This window comes from Lissotriton vulgaris, chromosome 8 (genome assembly GCF_964263255.1).
Source record: "Lissotriton vulgaris chromosome 8, aLisVul1.2, whole genome shotgun sequence".
In the NCBI taxonomy this organism is placed as follows: domain Eukaryota; kingdom Metazoa; phylum Chordata; class Amphibia; order Caudata; family Salamandridae; genus Lissotriton; species Lissotriton vulgaris.
Window position 1 is genome coordinate 293,873,921 of NC_141696.1, and position 22,489 is coordinate 293,896,409.

Sequence of the window (22,489 nt, forward strand, 5' to 3'; positions counted from 1 at the left end):
TGGTTTCCCCCTTCATTTTTGCTGGCCTTATGACTTTCTGCACTTTACAAATGCTAACCCGTGCTAAAATGCTTTTACTCTATCCCTAAAACATGTTAGATGGGCTTATACCAAACTGACATTTAATTTACTTGTAAGTCCCTAGTAAAGTGGCAGTGACTGTGCACATGGCTCGTATATTAAATGTTATTAGTGGGCCTGTAGTACTGATTGTGCCACCCACTTAAGTAGCACTTTAAGCATATCTCAGGCCTACCATTTCAGCCTGTGTGTGCTCAGTTTAAACTGCCATTTCGACCTGACACAGTAAACCTTTTGCCAGTCCCAAACCTTCCTTTTTAATACATACAAGTCACTCCTAAGGTAGATACTGGACAGCCCAAATTGCAGGGTGAAATGGATTTGAAAAGTAGCACATGTAATTTTAAGTTTTACATTTCCTGGTAGTGAAAAATACTAAAAAGCCTATCTCTCCCATGAGCTAACTTTGGGGTTACCTTATGATATTTATAGCTGTAATTTACAAATGGGAACAGGTAACCAGTACATTTTTGGTGTCTCTGGAATAGTAATGAAAAATCCTAAATTATGGTGAAGTTGGATTTTAAATGACAGTTTTGCAAATGCCACTTTTAGAAAGCTCACGTACAAGGGGGTTGGGCCTTTTAATCAGCTGGGTTGATCTGCTGTAATAATCAAGAAACTGACATAAACACAATCTGTAATTATTCAATAAACACCTTTTGTCGAGATCAAGTAATTTAAGTAACTTAATCTGATTTTCAAGTAAGACTTATTCCTATTAATATGCATTTTACAAACACTTTACCATATAAGTATGACAACATTTCTGTATCGGGCCCATTATTTACAGCCCAATCTAAGTAAACCTATCATTTACTAAAATCAAGTATTGCAAAGGAAACCTAAATGAAATACATTTGTTATTTTAAACATGTATCAAACAGTGTCAAACTTTAAAAATTTCAAAATAAAGCTTATACCAGTCTTATGGTTTTAAAATGTTGAGGTTTCTATTATTAATCTTATGGTTGACCTCTAATTTTAAATGTCCCATGGGGGTTATGAAAACACTCTGTTAGCGTAGGCTGCTAATGTCTCTTGCAAGGTTGCTACATTAGGTTCTCACATTAGGTGTAGCAACTCCGCAGGTTAAGTCGTTGATGCGTTTTGAACCTCAGTTAGTTTAGGGTTTTCATCAGAACCCTGACTGGTTGGTTCTGTGTAATGATAAATAAAGTGAATATTAGTTTGTTTTATTACTTTATCTGGACTGTAATTACTTTGAATTTTGGAGAGCTGATTTCTCTTCAACTCTCCTTGGGCTTATTTCTGTTGTGTTGTTAGCAAATATTGCTCAATGCTTTTTGCTTTGTGAGCAGATCATGGTACAGTTGGTGCCTCCTTGTTATTTCTGTGAAAGATAATCGTATAAGGGTCTATCCAAGTGTATTTAAACCGATTATTCTTTTTCTTTGGTGTTGCTCGTATAAATACTTGTTGAGACTCACACTAATCTATTTAATTTTCATCTACAGTTTTTTGCCTTAAAAAGCTAATTGCGATTGTTTGCTGCTCACCAAAATGCATCATTGAGAGCTGCTAGCATGCGCTGTTCTCACCTGCCTATATGGCCCTGCGACTGTATGACGGAGTGGCTATAATTTTGTTCTTATATAACAGTCTGTTTACAATGTATAGAAAGCCGCAAATCAACAATAGATATTAAAGCTACATTTTTGCGAAGGTATGTGGGGCCAATTTCACCAGTATGCTTCCCATCGGTCTGTTTGGTACATTGTGAGCTTTGTGCTTATTTGGAACTATTTCGTCTAGAATAAGGCAATGAACTTGAGTCTCAGTGGTTATGAATCATAGACCTTCACAGAACAATGTTTCTTTTTCTTGATCAGTGCACTGATCTTGCAACATTGTAAGCAAAGCTTATTTGTAAGCGGTCATGCATTGTGTGCAAAAACAGCACATGCAAAGAAGCTCTCAAGGACGCATTTTGGAGATCAGAAAAACAATTGCGATCAGCTTTTTAAGCCAGAAAACTGTTGATGAGAATTAACGGGATTAGCGCATGTCTCAACAAGTACTTATACGAACAACATCATAGAAACATTTAAATTGGATCAAATACACTTGGCCAACACCTTAAACTATTATTTTTCACAGAAATAACAAGGAGCCACCAACCGTTCATGATCTACTCCCACAGAAGAAAGTCTCACTCTTATGTTAAGTCGTCAAGTCATATACATTTGTTTATTTTAAAGGAAAGGGCAGTGTTGTTCAATCTTCGGCATAGGCATACAGGAATATCACACTATGTATTGCCTGCACTAGTGTACGGGCCTGAGTATCCACAACCTCTAACTCAAACGCGAGGTGGACGCACATGCTGACTTAACTTAAGAGCGATAATGTGGAGTACAGCCGGAAGGAAGTTGTAGGGTGACACACCCATTGACGAAACAGATGTCGTCTGGCAGAGGAATCTGAATCCAATTAAAGAAAAGATTGGAGAACAAAAGGACAATTGGATGACACTTATTTATGTTTATATATCATTGTGTGTGCTAGGAGACCAGTTCTCAAGTAAATCAAATACACTTATTATTTCAAACAAAGATTGGAAAACAAAGGGATATTGGATGACTCTTATTTGTGTCTGTATATCATTGCATGTGCTATTAGACCTGTTCTCAGGCAGTTTACCTCTGGGTTAGGGATGTAGGAATAACCTCCCTTCTCTTTTGAGCACCGCAGTAATACAATATGCTACAATATTTGTGAACTATGTCCCAAGCACCAAATTCATTTACTCTTCCCATAGTAGACAATGTATTTGATTTACATTTCCTTTGCAATACTTGAATTCTAGTAAATGATAAGTTTACTTAGCTTGGTTTGTAAATAATGGGCCTGACACAGAATTGTTGTCTTAATGATATGGTAAAGTGTTTGAAAAATGAATAAAAATATGAAAAAGTTATAAATGAAAATCAGATTAGGTTAATTAAATATCTCATCAAAAGATGTTTATTGAATAATTACAGACTGAGTTTATCACAGTTTCTTGACTTTTAGAAAGCTGGCATTTTCCTTCCTTAGCCATTTGGTGCCTGCAGCTTCTCTCTGGGTTGCATGACTAGGTGTAGTTGGCAGGCTTTGTGTATGCCTCCTAGACAGCCGCACACAATTGGGAGTTTAGGTATGAATGGATGGGCCTTCACTGGCAGGATGAGAGAGAGGAGCTGGACCCAACCAACACTTGAATAGACTGTCTCCTGGCGCCATGTGAAGGGCTGCAAAAACCCTGTATTTAGGTTGGTGCTAGGGCCAGGAAGGCAGGGTACCTGTGAATGTCAAAGGAATGCTTCTAGAAACTTCTTCCCACTTCAAACACTCAACTGGGTATAAATACTGGACCTCAGACACCAACTTTGCTGTACACATCTGGACCTATGGATGCTCTGCCATAAAGATGGACTGCTGCACTCCAGAAAGGATTGCCATTCAGTTGGATTACTGCTCTGAAAGACTGATGCCCTGTTGTGCTGACCTGCTGCCTTCTTGACTGGGTGAGGACTGGATCTGCATCTCTTGAACTCAGAACCCAGAGTGACTCTAAGGGTTAGTTCGCTGACCTCAGGGACGCAACAGACTTCCAACAAGCTTTCACCCGTACCTGGACTCTGCCATATGCGCTCTATCCTGCCAACTGGTGCCACCCCAGTCCTTGACCCTTGGAAGTGGACTTAAGGTGGTCTGCCAGCCTCTGTGGATCCAGAAGGAATGGCTGCATTGCCTTTACCAGAGCAGAACAGACGCATCGCCGCTGCTGTATGGATTGGATCCCGTTGCAAAGACCTGCATCACATTTGTAGCCCCATCGGAACCACCGCTGCAGCATATCTTTGGGGCAGGCCATCACATCACCTTTCGACAGCTGCCTCGACATTGACAATGAACTCTGCATCGCATCTCCTGGGAACTAACGCATTGCCTCAACTGCACGCTGCATCCTAGACGCCAGACTTCTCATCGTAAGCCCGATTGACTGGATCTTTGATGCTGAACCTCTCATCGCAGCATCTTGGAACCGACGCATCTCTTCAGTTACGCAACACATCTTTGACGCGGACCCTCGCAATGCTCTGCAATCTAGGATATTTGTTGTTTTGGTCTTGTTTTATGTATGAAAGAAAGTTCTATTTTAATAAAATGGTGTGGGATCCTTTTTAGGTTTTATTTGCACAGAGCTTGTTCTGTGATTGAGAAATCTATTGTTTTTAAAATAAACTTAAAAGGGACTTTGATCCTGACTCCTCTCTTAACTAGCTTCTCATTGCTTTCTGTGTGTGCTACTTACTTTTGCTCAATTTGGCTGTAGCATATTTTCCTGCATTTTCCAATGTTTGTTCCTCCGCTGCTTTAATTATCAGTTTCCCGGTGCCGAAATACCATTAACATCCAGTTTGGTGGAACTATTTTTTCATGCAATTTTGCCTCTTTTCGCTTTTTACTCGTGCAGCATAATCATATAACAATTTATCACCCAGGAGATTAAATGATTTGCTTAGAATCACAGGATGTTGCTGCCACTGAGACTTGAACTGGGATCTCCGACTCTCGAGTCAGCAGCTCTGGCCACTGCACCACATCCTCTCCACTCCCATTTTATTTGTCAGGGAGCTCTGTCCTTCTCTTTGACGATAATTGATAAAAACAGTACTTCTTTCATAACATAGGTGAAACCAATGCATTACCAATGTTTGTTGTGTGGTGTTTTCACTTATGTGCACAAATATTTTTCACGTTGCCTCTAAGTTAAGCCCAATTGCTTTGTGCCCAGATACCAGAAGGTTGAACACAAGTTAATTTAGGGTTCGGCTTGTGTCTCACCCTGACAAGGATTGTGGTTGCTGCTTTCTCATTGTCATGCAACGGGTCATGCTCTGACCCACGGCTCACTCCACTGCCTCCCTGGCATCCTGTGTTATCCAGCAGGATATCGTAACATTTCCCTTCAGCTTGGGGAGCCCTGCAAGAGGCTGCGGAAAGCCATTCTTTGCCTCAGGTGGACTGGATGCATTCCTCTTCTGAGGGACTTCGCTGTAGTTTCTTCTTCCCAGAATTCGTGGGCAAGGGCTTTATTTAACCAATCCATCATGGAGGCTCTATCATATATTCCTGTCAGGATTTCCCAAACTATCATGGCAGCATCGCTTCTTCCTCAATGTCACTTCCCATGTTTTGCATATGTAAGAAGCAGAACTCATTTTCTCCATGCATTGCAACACTCCTCGCTCCTGCTGGTGTATCTTCGCTCCTGCTGGTGTATCTTTGCTTCGCTGGTGTATCTTTGCTTCTGCTGGTGTATCTTTGCTTCTGCTGGAGTCTCTTCACTTTTGCTGGTGTCTCCTCACTCCTGCTGGTGATTCTTGCTGCTGTTCTTTCCCTTCTGAACCTTTCTATTCTCCTGGTTCTTGGCATTCAACTAGCCTTGTCTGCTCCTTCTGAGCGTTGCTGCAATCCTGATCTTCTACCATCAGTACCAGTCCTCATCACTCTCCAGGGAGTTTCCAATCGCCATCAAAGATATTTTCCCTTCTGGGTTTTTCCACTTCAGGCCTCCTTCTGGATGGAACTATGTGCTTAAACGTTCTCTTCTCTGCGGCATCATGGCTACCAGAAGGGGTCACATATACTTTTGGCAGACCAGAACAGTCAAAACCTGGACTTGTGGATTTTCTCCTCGCTCCAAGGCTGCTAATAGAAGTCCGTCCGCTGACGAACCTGACAACCCCGAGCAACAACTGGACACACCATAGAGCCACGTTCATGCATGTAGAATGGAATTGTACTGCTTTTATAATTTTTTCTGCATTAAACGTCCCTCCTTTCGCTTAAAAGGTAAATATTCTATTTTGGGTCCTCTAACATTATAGTCAAGATTGTACATGCATTCCTGAATACGTATATCATAGCTGCTGCCAACTACCCCATTGCACAGTTGTGCAAAAGTAAAATAGCATTGTTATCGTCTAAAAGTTCAAAAGTTTTTAAGTCGTTTTTTTTATATTTCAGATACGCAGTGGAAAACTTATGATCTCCAATACCAGAAAGAGTGATGCTGGAATGTATACTTGTGTCGGAACCAATATGGTCGGAGAAAGAGACAGCGATCCTGCGGAGTTGACAGTTTTCGGTACTGTTTCTGTCCTTACATTTTCCTTTGAAGAAAGATTAGTTACCATGTACTTAGTTCTTAGTGAATGGCACATTTTTGCAAGGATTATAGGCGTCACTCCATAAACGCCAAGAAATTAATTAAATGATTGACTTTGTCTTGCTGTAGGGACATTTTAGTTGGGACTCAATCATTTATTTTCTCACAAAACAGTTTCATGATGCAATTGTTACTCAGTTACATTGATAGAAAAACATGTGTTTTAAAAATAAGGGCGCTGTGAAGATGAGTACATTTGCCAATGGTAACTTTATTTAAACAGAGCGTGTACTACGTGCTCATTACAAAATTAGAATTTAAACATTCTTTCAAATTTTCGTTTGGACAGTTTTTGATGAGTATAGCTAAGTGGCACGTTAAGTGTCTACTGTCATCCTGCAAAACATATGACTGCAAAATATTATTTATCTGCAAGAAAGGAAATATTCAAGAAGAAAGGCGAAAAACACTTTCATGTTAGCATTTGCATTCATCTCAAATGTGTTTCAAAAATAAAATGTGTTCAACTGCTATTTCAAACTTGCAGAGATGTGGCAGGTAGTTAGTGCAGATGAAAGAATCTTACTTCCAATCTTGATACTCTAGAGTTAGAATATAGTCAATTACTGAACATCCCTACAGGTCCCCAAACTTTGATGCACAGTAACAAGCTAGCAACAAGTCATAAAGATCATTTGCCCCCAAGGGAGAATAAATATAGAGGGAGGTTAGCTAAGTGAACTCCTGCCAGAAGCCATGAAGTGGGTAACTGGATAATAGCCGACATTAGGAAACCTTACTGTGGGAGACTGTTCAGTTGTGTCGCTTGCATCCACCATTAGCGATGCTGCTGTAGACTCCAGATGAAAGGTCATGGATAGACAAGGGAAAATCAATAGGGATACAACTACAGAAGAAACGGATTTCAAGCTGTAGTGCTATTTTATGGACATGTTGCCATACTGTGCTGTAAAAATACAAGCATACCAAGTATCAAAACAGCTACAGTTACAAGCATATCTGGATAGCTGCATGACATTACAGAAAATCCCGTAGCTCTGCATTACAATGATAAATTGTGTTACCCTTAGAAATTGAAATGCTACCATATTTATAAATGAAAAATAACTTCATGTTGCTAACAGTGTTTGAATTACATCTCGTGGGAAAACCCACTTTCCAAGTAAAAATGCTCTTTTTATCTAGTAAATTAGTGAGAACATGCATCTGTTTATAAAAATGTAGGCTATATACTATTGTTTGTTTATTTTATATTTTGATCAAAAGTGGATATTTTTTTAATTTTTAGAATATGCAGAAACACTACATCTATATATACGTAAATAGCCATCTCTTGTGCAACTACTATAAACGCAGGTCACACCCTATTATTACCTGCACTTGATGATTGACTTATTAGATAAATGCCACGTGTTCCATGTTTCAGCCTTGAACTGAATGGATAGATTCTAATATTAACTGACTGGCGAACAAACTAATACAGAAGTTGAAAACTGAAAGACATATGCCTTTTTAGGAAAAAGATAACATTAATGTTACACTTATTTTGTACTGAGCTGATGTGTGATACTTAAATGGCAAAAAAAGCGAGCCAGTTTCCACCCCTTAGTGAAATTGGGCAAATTAGTAGATTTTCGGCTCCTGCCAAGTTTTTAATGAAGCACTTAAGTAATGTAAATGTAGCTAAAGTGCCTTTCCTTTGATTGTACTTTTAACTTCCGAGTGATGTTTTCTAACTCACTGAAATAGGTGATTCCATGTTACATGTTTATGCCTCTTCTTTTCAAAAAAGATTGTTTAAAAATATACAGTTGCCCATCATTCAGGTCAAAGGGTAAGGCGAGTCACTTCATTTGATGCCCGGTGTGGATTAAAAGGCACATCGTTTCACTTATGCTACTTTATTGACTTCATGTCAAATGTGTACAAAATTGCTTACCTCTTAGGTTAGTAAACAAAAACACCAAATGCTTCTATTGCCACAGATTGTGCACATGTCCAATAGAATGAAGCAAAGCTGATGTAGTACAGCAAAGTATCTACAGCTTCATAAACTAATCATGTTTCACCTACTTTCAAGGAAACAAAGAAGGGCTTCAAACAACATTTTACTTTATCTCCAACTCCTCACACCCACCCATACTTTTATATTCTCTTTTTGCCTCAGTGGTCTTATGGACTTACACTCAGTATATCAGGTTAGTAAATGTTGCTGTGAATGAGAAGGACATTTTGTAGAGGGCCCTTGTATAGTTATCAAGGTTTCCGCAACCTTGCTGAAGAATGTTGATGAAACTTTGATATTTGAAATATGAATTAGTAGCCAGCACGTAAAGCTCTGCATCATTAAAGACCATTTCTAATATTTTTAAATTAATAGTCCATCAGTAATCAGTGAATCCACTAAGGGAAAGTAGAGACTATTGATCAACATACTTTTTATGTGCTGGCGACCGCTATAGACAAGCAAGTTTCTTCTAACATATTTCAGACAGATGATTAAAATGTCAACAGAGATTCATCATATGTCTAATATACATATTTTCACTTGTTTAGCTTTAAAAATGTATAACAATGTTTAGGTTATTTGAAATGTTTATACCTTATATAAAAGTCTCTATTGTGGTACAATGAAAATTATCCTGGTTTATGACTTTAGTTGTAATAAGAAATGTTTGTTTATGCTTCATTTGCAGTATCTTTAAAGCACCCTGATTTTGATATGTCCCAATTGCATACTTCAGTTATCTTTACCATCCTATATCTATTTTAGAACTATTTTCCACAGACAAGCATGTGTAAAACCCTTCCTTCTGTATATAAAGTGGTTCAAAATATATAGGCAGCAAGGTCTGGCCCCCTACTGACCCTTGGGGAATAGTTGGGGGAATGGATCTGCTGAGATTGGCCATGATTGGTTCCTCTGGGACGTCTGTGGACTGGCCTTAGATGCCACAGACACACGGATGGCCCTTAAGAAGTCATAAGATTGTTGGACCTGGGGAGTTGAGCAGGGAATGTGCTCTGCCAGTTAGCTACTTTGGGCCATTGACGTTTCCCTGGGAGAGCGCCTGGAGCATAGGCAGAAGGTCAGTCTGCAGCAGGGAACAACACAAATTAAGCTCACAAAAAGTGCTCTGTAGAGGCTGGAAGGCCTAAAGAAAATGCTCCTGGTGGCTTAAGCCCGCCACCAAGAATGTAACAACACCTTTCATATGGGAATTGTCCATGTGGGGCAGGAGAAATCAAAGAAGTAGGTTGGTTTTAAGAGGGACCAGGCAGAGAACAAAGCGCATGGTGCTTTCCCAAATTTCTGAATCTTCCTCAAGGAAGGGCCAAACCCCAGGCGCATCCTGTTTGAGGTAAACTTGAATGGGGAGGGGGAGTTCTTGGGATCCACTACCAAGTGCATTACATACTCCCTGGTTGCCCCCTTCTCCCTGGGGCTAGGGCATTAACAATATTTCCAGAGGACCTCGTTCCCAGGACTGAACACATGTGGCTGGGCTTGTCTCCTTTCCCCTGTGCCAGTGTTTAGGGGTCTTGTAGAACTGTCTCCTCTCTGTCTAGAGGTAGTGCGGGCAATGGCAGCTGCACTGCTCCTTTCTTCCTGTAGGAGCTGAAGAGAGATTGCAAACTCCAGCAGAAGTGGGAGCAGAAATGAATGCTGAGAGGTACCAGGCCAACTGAAGAAGGCTGGGTGCAGGGGGCCAACTATAGCCATGGGTGCCAGGGGGTTTCATATAGGCCCAGTGACCCACAACAACTTGTGGGTGCCTCAGATGGGACCACAAAAGCACAAACAAAAATCAGATGCACAATGTAAACCTGCTTGGTATTGAACCAAAAAGTAATCCCTGCTGCAAAAGCTGCTAATAATATATTCCCTCCTTCAGGGAAAGGAGCACGCCAGAATCCTCAGGGTGGCTTCCTAAATTCAGAGAGATCATTGTGGGTGTAAAGTGTTATGAGAGTGCCACCAATTACATTTCCATCTACCACATTGTATATATTCGCAAATTAATGTATGGTATTTAGCAGGATGCGTGTGTAATAAAAGTAATGTTTCTCTTTATGAGTAAAAAAACTCACTGGACAATGATTCGTTGAGTCTTGTTGTGTACCAGCAAGCTGGGATTATAGAACCACACCACCTAACCCGAGTAGGCTTTGGGCAGCTCTGCTTTGCTTCTCTGAGAGAGCCAAGTCCTACAATGAGGAAGCTGATTCCCAGTAAAGAGAAACTTGCAGACCTATTACTTGGGAAGGACTCACATCCTTCACTTCGAATAACTCAGTTTCTTACAGGAACCTATAATTGATGTGATATTTGCTGTAAATTGAAAATATGTGCTGTCCAATACCGAGTGTCCATCTGCCACGACCCCAATATAAATGTGTGTTTTAAATAGAACACAAATGCCTATTTTGAGGCCATTTAGTCTGGCTTGAGTCATGCTCAAATGCTCATTTTATCAATGTGTCTTGCACAGGGCTACACATAACGAGGCTAGTCACCGCAACACATGAGCACCACAGATTCATTTAAGTGCATGAAGACCCCAAACAGAACACAGCACGAGCATAAAGTTTGGACTTTAAGTAAGAAACAATATATCACCTACAAAAAGCTTTCCTTCTTCCTCTGGATTTCTTTTTATCTCCATGTCACTCGCGTATTGACACTAAAGTACTATAAACACATTTTCCATGATAATAAAAAGAGCAGTTACTCAACAATAAGTCATCAAAAAAATTCAATGTTTTCACATGCTGAAAGGCATTTTTTCCAAAGAAGTTTAAGTTGAATTAGGCAGCTTTGTGTTATCAGACAGCTTTGTGTTGCATGAACTTGGAGCATGCTTTCTGTCTCCGGAGAGATTAGCATTGAAAACAAATTATACAGGTGATTGAAATCCAGTTAATCCTGTTGAAAATATGTTAACACTAGCAGCAGTAGGCTGTCTGATCACACTGCAGTTCTGTAATTAGCAATTGGACTGTGCAACAACATTGGGAATATGTTTCTTCTGTTACTTGTAGTGGCTTGTTTGTGGTGCACATATAATTACCGTCATCCCTATAGTTTCAAACATGTTTTGGTCTTACTTTTCAGTGCGATTTCAATTTTTTTCCCATAAAAGTACATTTATGCTCATTGTTTTTCCATGGTACCAGCATTACTCACTCAATTTCGGAGAAAATGTAGGATTTGTTTTTTACATCTGTCCTGACTTCCCCTGTTTTGTTGTATGATTGATAATTGAAGGGGACAATTATTCCAATCAGTTGCTTACGACTGACAAATAACTACAGTGATCTTTTCTCCTACTACATAGCTTCCAAGAGTACCTCTCATATCAGACTAATTAAAGATGGCTTTCTCTGACTGTTTTGAAATGCCTCCTTGTTATAAGAGGTTCTTCCTTGACAATAGTGCTACGATGCACTCAGAAGTAGAACTGGTTGAACAGATTCTCCCACCACAATGAAGAGTGACTGATACTCACCACTAACCTACAGGGCCGGACTGGCCGTACCGGGCATCGATATTTTCCCCGGAAGGCTGGAAGGGTGGGGGCAGTTTACTTCCACGGTGGCAGCCAATTTCGTTAATGGGGCCCAGTTTTTGCAGCAGTGCTGCAATATCACCCCCGAGTAACAAAAGCATCAAGCAAATGGTTCCAGCCTTCTGGGGCATTGAGTTCGCAGTCCGGCCCTGCTAACCTACACAAGGCTAGAGTTATATGTGAAGCAGATTCCTGTCTCCAGTTCCAGGTAAAGAATACCTGGGACAGTTAGTAAAAGTCACCACTCACAAGTCAGGCCTTGCATTAGCTGAGGTGCATTGCATAAAAAGAGCTCTCTCAAGCACTTGATGTACCCTAGAGATTTAGTGCAGGCACAGAGGCAATGAATCGTGAACTGTTTTTTTCAAACCACTGCTCCGTACTTCACTGCTAGCAGAGCCTGTGTGGTCCTCTTCTGGAGTGGGGGAGGTCTCTCGTGAGTCTCTGGTTTTCTCAGTTTTTCTTTTCAAAGAAAACCTACAGGCGTTCAATAAATAACTGCACCAACTCAGAGGTGGTGGAAAGTTGAGGCATCCACCAAAGGCAACTTTGACCCATGTGCCTATATCTGCAACATGCTGTAGTTGCACAAGCAACAGGGGTTATTTGCATGGCTTAGATAATCCCCCTTCACGGGGAACATCCATTACGACGCGCTATTTACACCTTACTACCATTACAACGCTGGTTTTACAACGCAAGTTGTTACCACCACTTGCGCTGGAGGGCGCTCTAGGCTAAGGAATAGTAGATTTACTATTCCAACACCTTCCCTACTGTACGTAGGCTGGTGTTCGAATAGTACATTTTACTATTCCTAAATCCAGCACCCTACAGCGCAAGTCGTGGTAACGACTTGCGTTGTAAAACCAGCGTTGTAATGGTAGTGCGGTGTAAACACCACATTGTATTGACATACAACCCCCTTCACAGTTTAAATTGATAGCTGATGCCGCTCTTTAATTAGTTGGAGCTCAGTTCCCCTGACTTAAGAGTGTGACCCTTTAACCCCTCTCCTACTGATGACGAAACCGCTCCGTCATCAGCTGCGGTGGCGCTGTACTGATGACGGAGCAGTTCTGTCATTTCTCTGCCGCCGCGCCTACGCGGTGCTGATTTCGCGCCTGCGCGGCGCGTTCTATTGAGCGGGCGGGGCCGTGACGGAACCGGTCCGTCATGAGCACAGCGCAACCGACGCTGGTGACGGAGCGGTTCCGTCACCAGCATGCTCCCGCCGCCTTCCCCCCTTAGCACTGCGGCGGAATAGCCGCCGCAGTGAAGGGGTTAATGCAAGCCTCGCACTTCAACACCTGGACACAATTCGAATCATAGAAATGTGTTATTCACGAAACATATTACAAAGTGTTCTCTATATACATGGCATGCGCACAATTACTAATATGGTGAAAATAGTCACCAGCTCCGTTTGATTCATTTTGTAATGAGGTAAATGAGACAATGCTGTAGGTCTGATCATAGACATTATGGTTCTGAGTTGCTTTGTCCTCTGTACAGCATACAGTTGTATCTGATCAATAGGTTTATGGTTCCTATTTTTTTCAGAACGGCCCACATTTCTCAGGAGACCAATTAACCAGGTCGTTCTTGAGGAGGAGGCAGTGGAATTTAGGTGTCAAGTCCAGGGGGACCCTCAGCCAACTGTGCGATGGAGAAAGGATGACACTGATTTGCCTAGAGGGCGGTAAGACGTTTCACCTAACATTTCTCTTTCGTTATATTGTTGAAATACATGTTTAAACTTGGTGATTTATGTTGCATTCAACAAACTACGTTGTGTTGTGTGCATTCTTTGTGTTTCTCTAGAGTGTTTTTTTATTGGAGAAACTCAACTTTCTTGTTTGGAGAAGGGTTATCACTGCAGTTTAAAAATCTTCTACACAACCAAGTGATCATATGATTATATCCGCCATTCAGATATGTATTGTGTTGCTCTGGGGCGGCTGGTGTTAAGGAGCAATGGGGAGTGTTGACCTGCCATTCACACTGGAGGTGGGAGAAGGGGCACAATAAGCAACTTAACGCTAGCGGCTGCAGAGTGTTTGCAGTTAGCCAGTCAAAATTATCTTTTCTTAGCAGGAGGGATCCGGTAAGATGAAGTGGGTGGTATTGCTCATGTGCCAGGTGACGTTCAACTTGCCCTCAAGGCTGAAGCTGGTGCAGTGACATCAAAAGTGGTGGGCATGGCCTGTTGCACAAGATCTGCCTTAAGTCTGCCCTAGGGCATGATTTCTGTGGCCCATGGAGAAGTCAGCAGAACTCCATGGAAGTAAATGACTGGCCTATGGTTTAAATGTAGGAGTGGGTGGTGCTCAGGCATCATGTTGGGGGAGCAGCCTAGTAGCTTGTTGAGGCCGGGAATGAAGGAGTGGACCTGTTGTAAATGGTATTTATATAGTTGAGGAATGAAGAACTTATGCCTTGGTGTGTTGAGGTGAAGCTGCTCCTTTCACCTGTGAAGGTGACTGCTTGAACCGCGAAACTTCGCAGCCTCAGCTCCCTCTCCCTGCAGTTGCCAGCTGGCCTGGGGTCATCCTTAGAAGGAAAGCCAAGCTTAAGCCCTCTTTCACAATTGCACAATATACACTTGTTTTGCGAGATGCTTGGTAAGTGGAACTTTACTTTCCCCAGCAAAAATAATATATTCATGACAGCAAAATGTTTCAGTTTTATCCACATCCAAAACTGACATATTTAAAGATGCTCTCTGGTATGCTTAAACATGCAGGCACATTACCCTTTAGTACCTCAGTTTATAGAGAGGCATTTATTGAAACTGTTAATAAATGCCTCTCAATATACTGATAAAAACTGATGTACTAAAATGAAACGCTTCTGCATGTTAAAAGCATACAAGAGAGGTGCCTCACCACTTTTAAATTCAATCAGCCACCACTGGTATTGCTTCGAAAAAGAACAAGTTAAGGATATACATTTTTAGCGAGGGATGAGTTCAGAAGCGGTCTCATGAGCACAATGTATAGGTGCGGAAGCGAGCTGTGCCTATTTCACAAATAAATCACACTGACTACCCAGAGCATAGCTTGCACTGTATAACTGGGTGTGGCATGAGCTTCAGATTTTACAACAATCCTGCTGGCATATAATGTTAAAATACTTTATAAGACAAGCAGGGTGCCAGAGAGGAACTAAAGGGGCAGTGAATAGGGATATGACTGTGAATTGATAGGGGTAGTAAGTGAGAGAAACACAATATTTTGTAAAGTAGCCAACATTTCTGAATACTTTCAGGACAGAGAGGGAGAGAGTGTGTGCGCTTTTGTCTGTGTGCATGGAAACATTCATTGTGAAATCCGACAGACATCTCACCATACCCGACTGTAAGGGAGTATCACCCCAAATCCCCCCCCCCTGAAGCTACGCCCCTGCTGACCCCTGCACATTTCCTACCTTAAATGAAGTGGGGCTTCTTGAATAAGTGGTAAAGCGGCAGACATCACTGCTTAGAACCATGGGAGCCAACTCACACAAGCATTTATGAGTATAAATGTAAATGTAAATGTACAGGAATTTATATAGCGCAAATCACCGAGCGGTTTCTAAGCGCTTGTTTAGGGAACCCGTCCTGGTATTCCCCTGTGAGATAACCCTGCCAGGGTATCCGCAAGGTGAAAGCCCGGCATCCTGCCGCGAGGGGCTGTTGTGGAGATTAAGCAAGCTATTGCCCAGAGTCGCAGAGTGTGAACCCGTGAATCGAGTAGGCACCGGAGCGAGAATTGTCGAGTCCATGGACATTTTAGGACTCAAGACCCCGCTGAGCCGGGAATTGAACCCTGGTGCCGGGCTGACCTCTGCTTCCAGGTCTGCCTCCTCTAACCAGTGAGCCACACTTCTCCACTGTATAGGAAGTCAAACTATATAACTATTCTTTTAGGTACTCTTATATGCCTCTGTGAATTTGACCTGAAATGCCCATCTCCCTATTAGGAAATGCACAAAGAGAACACAGTTTCTTCTATTTAAACTCCTTGTAAAATTAGAGGTTTGTGGTTAATTCATTAAAGCATGTAAGAGTAAATAAAAGAGTACTACAGAAGCACTAACTTATGTTCTCCAAAATACCATTGTGAATTGACCACTTAGAGTAGTGGCTGCTAGCCCCTCCGTATCTGGTATGTGCAGCCCACAGCTTATGCACTACTGCCCAAAATGTTAGTTTATGGATGAAGTCAGAGGTGGACAGCAGTAGCTCTATTGAACACAGAGGCTGTGTCATGAACGGGGGCATTCATGCAGGGCCCAGTGGCGCTCCTGTTTTATGCGATTGCACTCTTCTTAATTGGAACTGCCTCTAGTTTAATAATGCATGCTCTGCAGTAAGGCAAACTCAAAAAGAGAGAGCAATGATTGCCTCTCTTTGTTTCCATGCAGAGCAATCCACCACAGATACATTAACTCACAGTTAAATTGATATGTTTTAGAGAGTGATGTTGCATGAAAACTGGTGTACAAGTATGCCATGCTTGAATTAATGATGCTTGCCCAGGTGTACACCCTGTTCTACAACAGTGCAATCTGTTCTTGATACAACTCTTAGCTGTCTAAACAACTGCTATGCAATAGGCACCTGAGTGAACCCCTGTTATCGCTGTGGCTGCACCGGCTCTTGAAAAACATTTGTATAAGACAAAATTTCCTGTAGTCAATTAAAGCACACCCTGCTTTTGACGTTCAGGAGTAGGAGGACCAGGGTCTGTACTGCATGTAGAGCACACATCTACAGTTAATGATAATGATAATTATGCACTTATATGGCGCACGACTACCCGGAGGTATCTCAGCGCTTGTACGAATACCGCTGAGGAACCCTTCCTGGCCTTTCCCTGTGAGGAGCCCACTCCTGGGCACCCCCAAGGTGAAGTCAGGCATCCTCAGCGTTGTTGGGGCCGTTGTAGAGATTAAGCAAGCTATTGCCCAGAGGTGCAGAGTGGGGCTCATGATCAGAATAGGCACCGAGACGAGAATTATCAGGTCCGAGGAAATTGAGCCACTAAAGAAGTTTTGTTTATTAATCGTTCTCCTTTCGATCATAAATGGGCAAACACCTTCAAACATATTAAAAAAGCTTTATTCACATTGCTTGCTCACATCTGCTTTGCACTAGTGCAAGTGATTGTTATGTTATGTATTCTTCTAGATCACTCTTTTGCCCTGGGGTGTCTTGGTGCTGACTGCAAATAGCAGTAGGATGTCCTACATTATATAGAAAAACTAATTTGAGGAAAGCAACCATGTCTTGCCGACTGTTCTAAAAGCCAAAAGATTTGCCATGGCTTTAATGCAGAGAGGGAGAGCATTCCAGGGTTGAATTGCTCTCACCACAAAGCCTCTTCCACCCCAGGTTGCACGTTTAAAAATAGTCACTACCACCAATTTGCAGAACATAGTGAAATAGCTGGCATATACCAGATAAATCTCTTCCTTCGGAAGTCAGGACTATGATCGTGCACTTCTTTGTATGCAGTACATAGTCTTTAACCCCTTCGCCGCCGGGCTAATTCCCCCGCGACCCGAGGGGAGGGGGGCCGTGCACGGTGCTGCTGTGCTTGTGACGAGCTCGGCTTGTCATGCAGCACACTGGCGCTGTGATCATGCCGAGCTGAGCTTGTCATGACCAGGCTCGCTTAATGAAATGCCCAGCACAGCAGGGGAATTATCCCTGCGTGGGTGCGCCGCAGCAGTCACGACGAGCTCAGCTCATCATGAGCGCAGCCCCACTGTGCCTCATGACGAGCTGAGATCGTGATGAGCACCGAAGGTGTTAAAAAGAACCCTCTGTCTGACAGGGAGCCAATGAAGCTTTGTCATAGACTTGGAGAGAGATTGGTATTTTGGAATCTTCAGGAGTAAGCGGGCAGTGACTTATTGAGTTTTTACTGGTGGGCATTGAGCTAAAACTTGTTGCAGTAACCGATCTTGGACAATACCAGAGACATACTTACTGTTTTTTTGCAAGTTCGCTTGAATGAGAGGTAAGATTCTCTTGATCAGCATATGGATATGAAAGGCAGTGGAGTTAACAGCATTTACCCGATTATTTACGTTCAAAGCTGTTATTGCACTACTATCCCAACTGTGTCAACAGAGAGGAAATCAGTAGCAAAAATGAATACCCACCGAAGGAAAAAATATATAAAATTCCAAAAGGCATACATTGATTGTAAAATTTTACTTTTTTAACTAAAGAAAGACCTGGCCTATGTGTGAGTGGCATTTGCCAGAATATTATGCATTCTTATACCTTTGAATTCTAGAACAAAATCAAGTTTGAACAGTCAGTAACTACATTATTTTTGTAGATAAAAATAGACATGTACAAAAATGCCAAGATACTTTTAACAGCTGGATGCTGAGTTGTGCACTTAAAATGTAGAGTGTTCTGTTCAGTGACCACAGCAACTGCAAAATATATTTAAACCAAAGGATCTTTACTTAGAACAGAAAGGTACAGAATGCCGCAACCCTTTCAGTCTTCAATTTCAGGTCTGCGGTGTAACTGAAATAGCTTTTGTACTACCAGTGTTTAACATGCTCATTTGTAGTATGCTACATATTTTACCACAGATTTGTAGTGATCCTTAAACAGATGAGATATGATTTATAATAAGAATTATAAATACTATGTGAAGTCTATTTTTCAAGTAAGTGTGTGCGTGTGTGTGCACGCATGCACACACTTGTGTGTTTGAAAGAGGTAGATGACATATCCTTGGCTTTAATTTTAATTAAATAGGAATAGAGTTTGTGCAGTGCTTTGTGTTCTTAAAATTCTGAGCCAAACATAAGAGGGCAGCTGCACAGCTTGTAATTACAGAGTATGATTTTTTCTCCTATGGGTTATTGAAGAGATGTTCAATTACAAGTTGAAATTTATGACACATTATAATAAGTATTTGAATCCTTTACCGAGTAGAAGTCTGAACTGGCTGCTCTCCAGAAGAATGTGACTCTGGGTTAGCTCATCTCTTCAGTTACCTTGAAATCAATCCACAATCGTCAGTATGCACTGCTTGTGTGTGCACTCGAGCCTCAAACATCTGGCTTTTCTCTGTAATGACATCCTTAATAAAATTGCAACCTTGAAGTGCACGTTTCACTTGCAGACACATTCTGACAAGATGAATAGTCTAAGTGTGAATTAGAATAGGCTACCGCGCCAGTTATAGAGTGTACTACCTTTAACATGGGTGATTCCCATAGCAGTTGAAAGATGTATAATTTGTATTTTATATAGCATTTGCTCATATCTCTCAATATAGCAGTGAAAATTAAAGACAACATTTTTTCAACACTATAAACAGTAGGAGCAGCTAAATATTTTAAAAAAGGTGTTGTGATTTACGACCATTTTGCTATGCGATCCACGTTGACTTATCCATGGAACCATTCTTGTTTGGTATAATTTTCCCATGATACTGCTGTCAGATGTACAACATATGAAAACTTCGCATAGAATTCATGAAATGAATCATTTTCTGGAGAAAATCTACCAATTTTAGATCTTCACACACAATCTTTACAAATATACTAGTATACTCTGATTTTATGACCATTTGAGAGCAAGAATAGAAGTGTGTCCTGTATTGCACAAGCCTAGCTATAAAGCAATAGAAAACTGTTTAAGGTTCTAGAGTATGTGGTGCAGATGAAGGCTGAAAGGGTAGGGGTCATGCAGGGATCCTGCATAAAAGGTGGAGTTCTAAATTGGGTGTGTGGGTGGGCTAATGTGAAACTTGTCAGTAGGACTGCGCAGTGATGGTAGTTGCAAGTAGGAAAAAGGTTGTGGTGGATAGCAGTAGAAAAGGAATTATTCAGCAGTCGTCTGAAATTCTCTTATTCACCTTTTTCTCTTCTTACTGTCATTGTAAATTTGAGTATCCGCTGATTTATCCAGTTTCTATTTAAATTAATATCCAAACTTCGAAAGGATATTCATTTTTGTAAACAAAGGGTGGCCAGTTTTAAAATCGAATCATATGATTAACGAATAGCTTTCTGTAAGTATCCGTAACTTACTGTTATATTTATTGGCTGTCTGGTTTATGAGGAAATGGGCGGGTCTCACATTTCGAAGTAATGCATGCACCCTGCAATCCCAACATTCCCTGTAGAGTATGTCTGAGCCATTTATCCCATCATTAAGGACCAGTGGCCCCCATTATGCCTTTGGTTATTTACACATTATAGTGGGGCAGGAATACATTTTTTAAACCTTTGTACATATACAGGTTTTTAGTTACTGTTTTATTACTCGTTTATGAAATTTATTTTTGCATTATCTTTTTTTACAAGAGTCTATATATACAATATATTCCTTGGGCTGATTTGTATTGTGCTTGATGTCCTATTTCATGGGTTATTTTTCCCGAATCAAACTAAACTAGGGTTGTCTCTCTCTTGACTTATTCGTCTATGTCCAGGAGTAAGTCACAACTCTCCCTGGAAGAAACCTTTGTGAATGAGACTTAATGCGTCCTTTATTCCAAAAATGCATCTGTTAAGAAGGATCTCCGTCATAAATCCCGGTTTAGAATGGTCACTGGAATACTTGTTCTTAATTTAGCTTTATGGTACTGCATAGTATAACATTTGTAAAACTTTGACACATTTTTCCTGAAATACTAGCTTTTGACTCCATTAGAGGCAGTAGACTGATTTGATTGATTCATTTAGAAATGCAAAATATTAAAATGAAAAGTCAGACAGCATGAATGGAAATCAATATTCACTGCCCTGGAACTCTCCCACAAAGAAACTTGTCCGAAAATCAAGCATTGCAGCTTCATAAAAAAATCACTTAGTACTGCTACACTGAAGTCTTTCTTTCAAAATAAGGCTGCCTTTTCTAAAATGCCTTGTTCAAAGCAGGGACCGATTTTTGGGATAAAATGACACAACTAAAACTTGCACAAATGCTTTTATTCAAACAAATTACACGGGAATTATCCCTTCTAAACAGTTGTTCCTGATTCTGAAACCATAACTATGCATAACTGTCCAATGCAGTTTATTAACATTTATTTCTTCTCACATCAAACTGTTTTTCAAGCCAACTCATTCACTTCAGGAAGGGGAGTAATGGGTATTATGATGCTTTTGATGTTTATATATAAATGAACTGATAAATCTTGTCAGTCCTCATTAACACTGGTTGTCCTATAGGGAGATGCATATCCAATGAAAATATTGGTTGTTTCCTAGCTTCCTGTAGCATTTCCATGGAGACATGTTATACGATTACATATTTTCATCCTGAGGACAGCATTTAACGATGTTCTCAGCTTATTACTGCAATTCCTAGTCATGACTGACCTTTCAATGAAAAATGAGTTAATAACAGTGTAGTAGTATTCACCTTAGCTCACACTATAGAAGAATACATCTTAACATGAACTGAAAATTAATTAGGCAACCACATAGATGCACTTCAAATACCAAGATCTAGTTGTACAACAGGTTTTGAATAATGATTTACTAACTATGAAGCGGGGGGAGGCAGTAGCAATTAATGTTTAGAATATACTGATCAAATACAAATTTGTATACACTTTTATCATGACATCATTGCTGCTGGTATCCTAAGTTTATCATCAAGCAGAGATTAGCTTTTTTTGCAGACAGTGTAGAAGAAACATCCATATTTTTTTAATAGCATGTCCTAGGGAAACTGAACGTGAATGATTGCTAATGTGGCTTGAATGAGCCTTTGTCCATTTGGGTATGGGATCGCCTTGGTTCATTATAAGAATGTCAATATTATTATATGTGGTCAATATATATGGTTATTGTATTTTTCATTTTTCACAATTTGGGAAATGTGTTGAATGCCTACCTTGTCACCCCTGCCAGGCACCCTCAGGAAGTCATTAACTGAGAACATTTGGCAAATGAGCCATTTATGCCATTTTGAAGAAACCTAAAAACTGTGTTATCACAGTGTTTCCCAGGCGTATCATTAACTGTCGGAAACTTTGCTATGGTATGATAACTAGTTCATTGAAACAGCACCTTATAAGTACCATGGCTTGAGGGGGTTCAGAATTTATGAAATCAGTGCAATAACTTCTATAGAGTAGGGTTTTCAATGAGACAAACAATTGAACCGAATGCAAAGGTAGATGACTTGGGTAAGTAGTGGCAACAACCACATGAAATATGTAAAATATTTATTAAATCAAACGCAGCAAGTCCCATAAAGACCAGAAACTCAATCACTAAAATAATAGTTACAGATATATCATGATTCAAATGTCATTCACATGACTTGGAGAGACTTAATTGGATATCCGTCAGTTAACCCTATTTAAATAGAAGAATCTATCCATGGATTTTAAGGCACACTATTCAAGAGGTCTTTGCATCTCTCATTATTGTTCCTTAAAAGAGGTATGTTTTAAAAGTTTAGGAGTTGATTCATAAAAGCATTTATGAGTTAGGGAAGTAGTACTATTCAAGTTTTCTTTCATGTCCTCTTAAATACCTTTGTGAATCAATGCCCATCTCCCTATTTAACTGTTTTGGGGCTAATTGAAAAAAGCATGTTAGAGTGCGTAAAAAAGTACTGCAGTAGTATTCTTGTGCATTCCCCAAATTGCCT

At 40.6% G+C, this 22,489-nt stretch overlaps 1 protein-coding gene across 12 annotated transcripts in view; it reads left to right on the top strand.

The window, feature by feature from the left end:
* The window catches only part of ROBO2 (roundabout guidance receptor 2), a 770,916-nt gene that overhangs the window by 476,091 nt on the left and 272,336 nt on the right, over positions 1–22,489 (top strand). For all 12 annotated transcript variants that reach the window (XM_086934061.1, XM_086934068.1, XM_086934067.1 and 9 more), the window contains exons 4-5: positions 6,121–6,241; positions 13,417–13,555. In XM_086934061.1, coding sequence (XP_086790187.1) covers positions 6,121–6,241; positions 13,417–13,555 — 260 coding nt within the window. The remainder of the gene's footprint in view (positions 1–6,120; positions 6,242–13,416; positions 13,556–22,489) is intronic.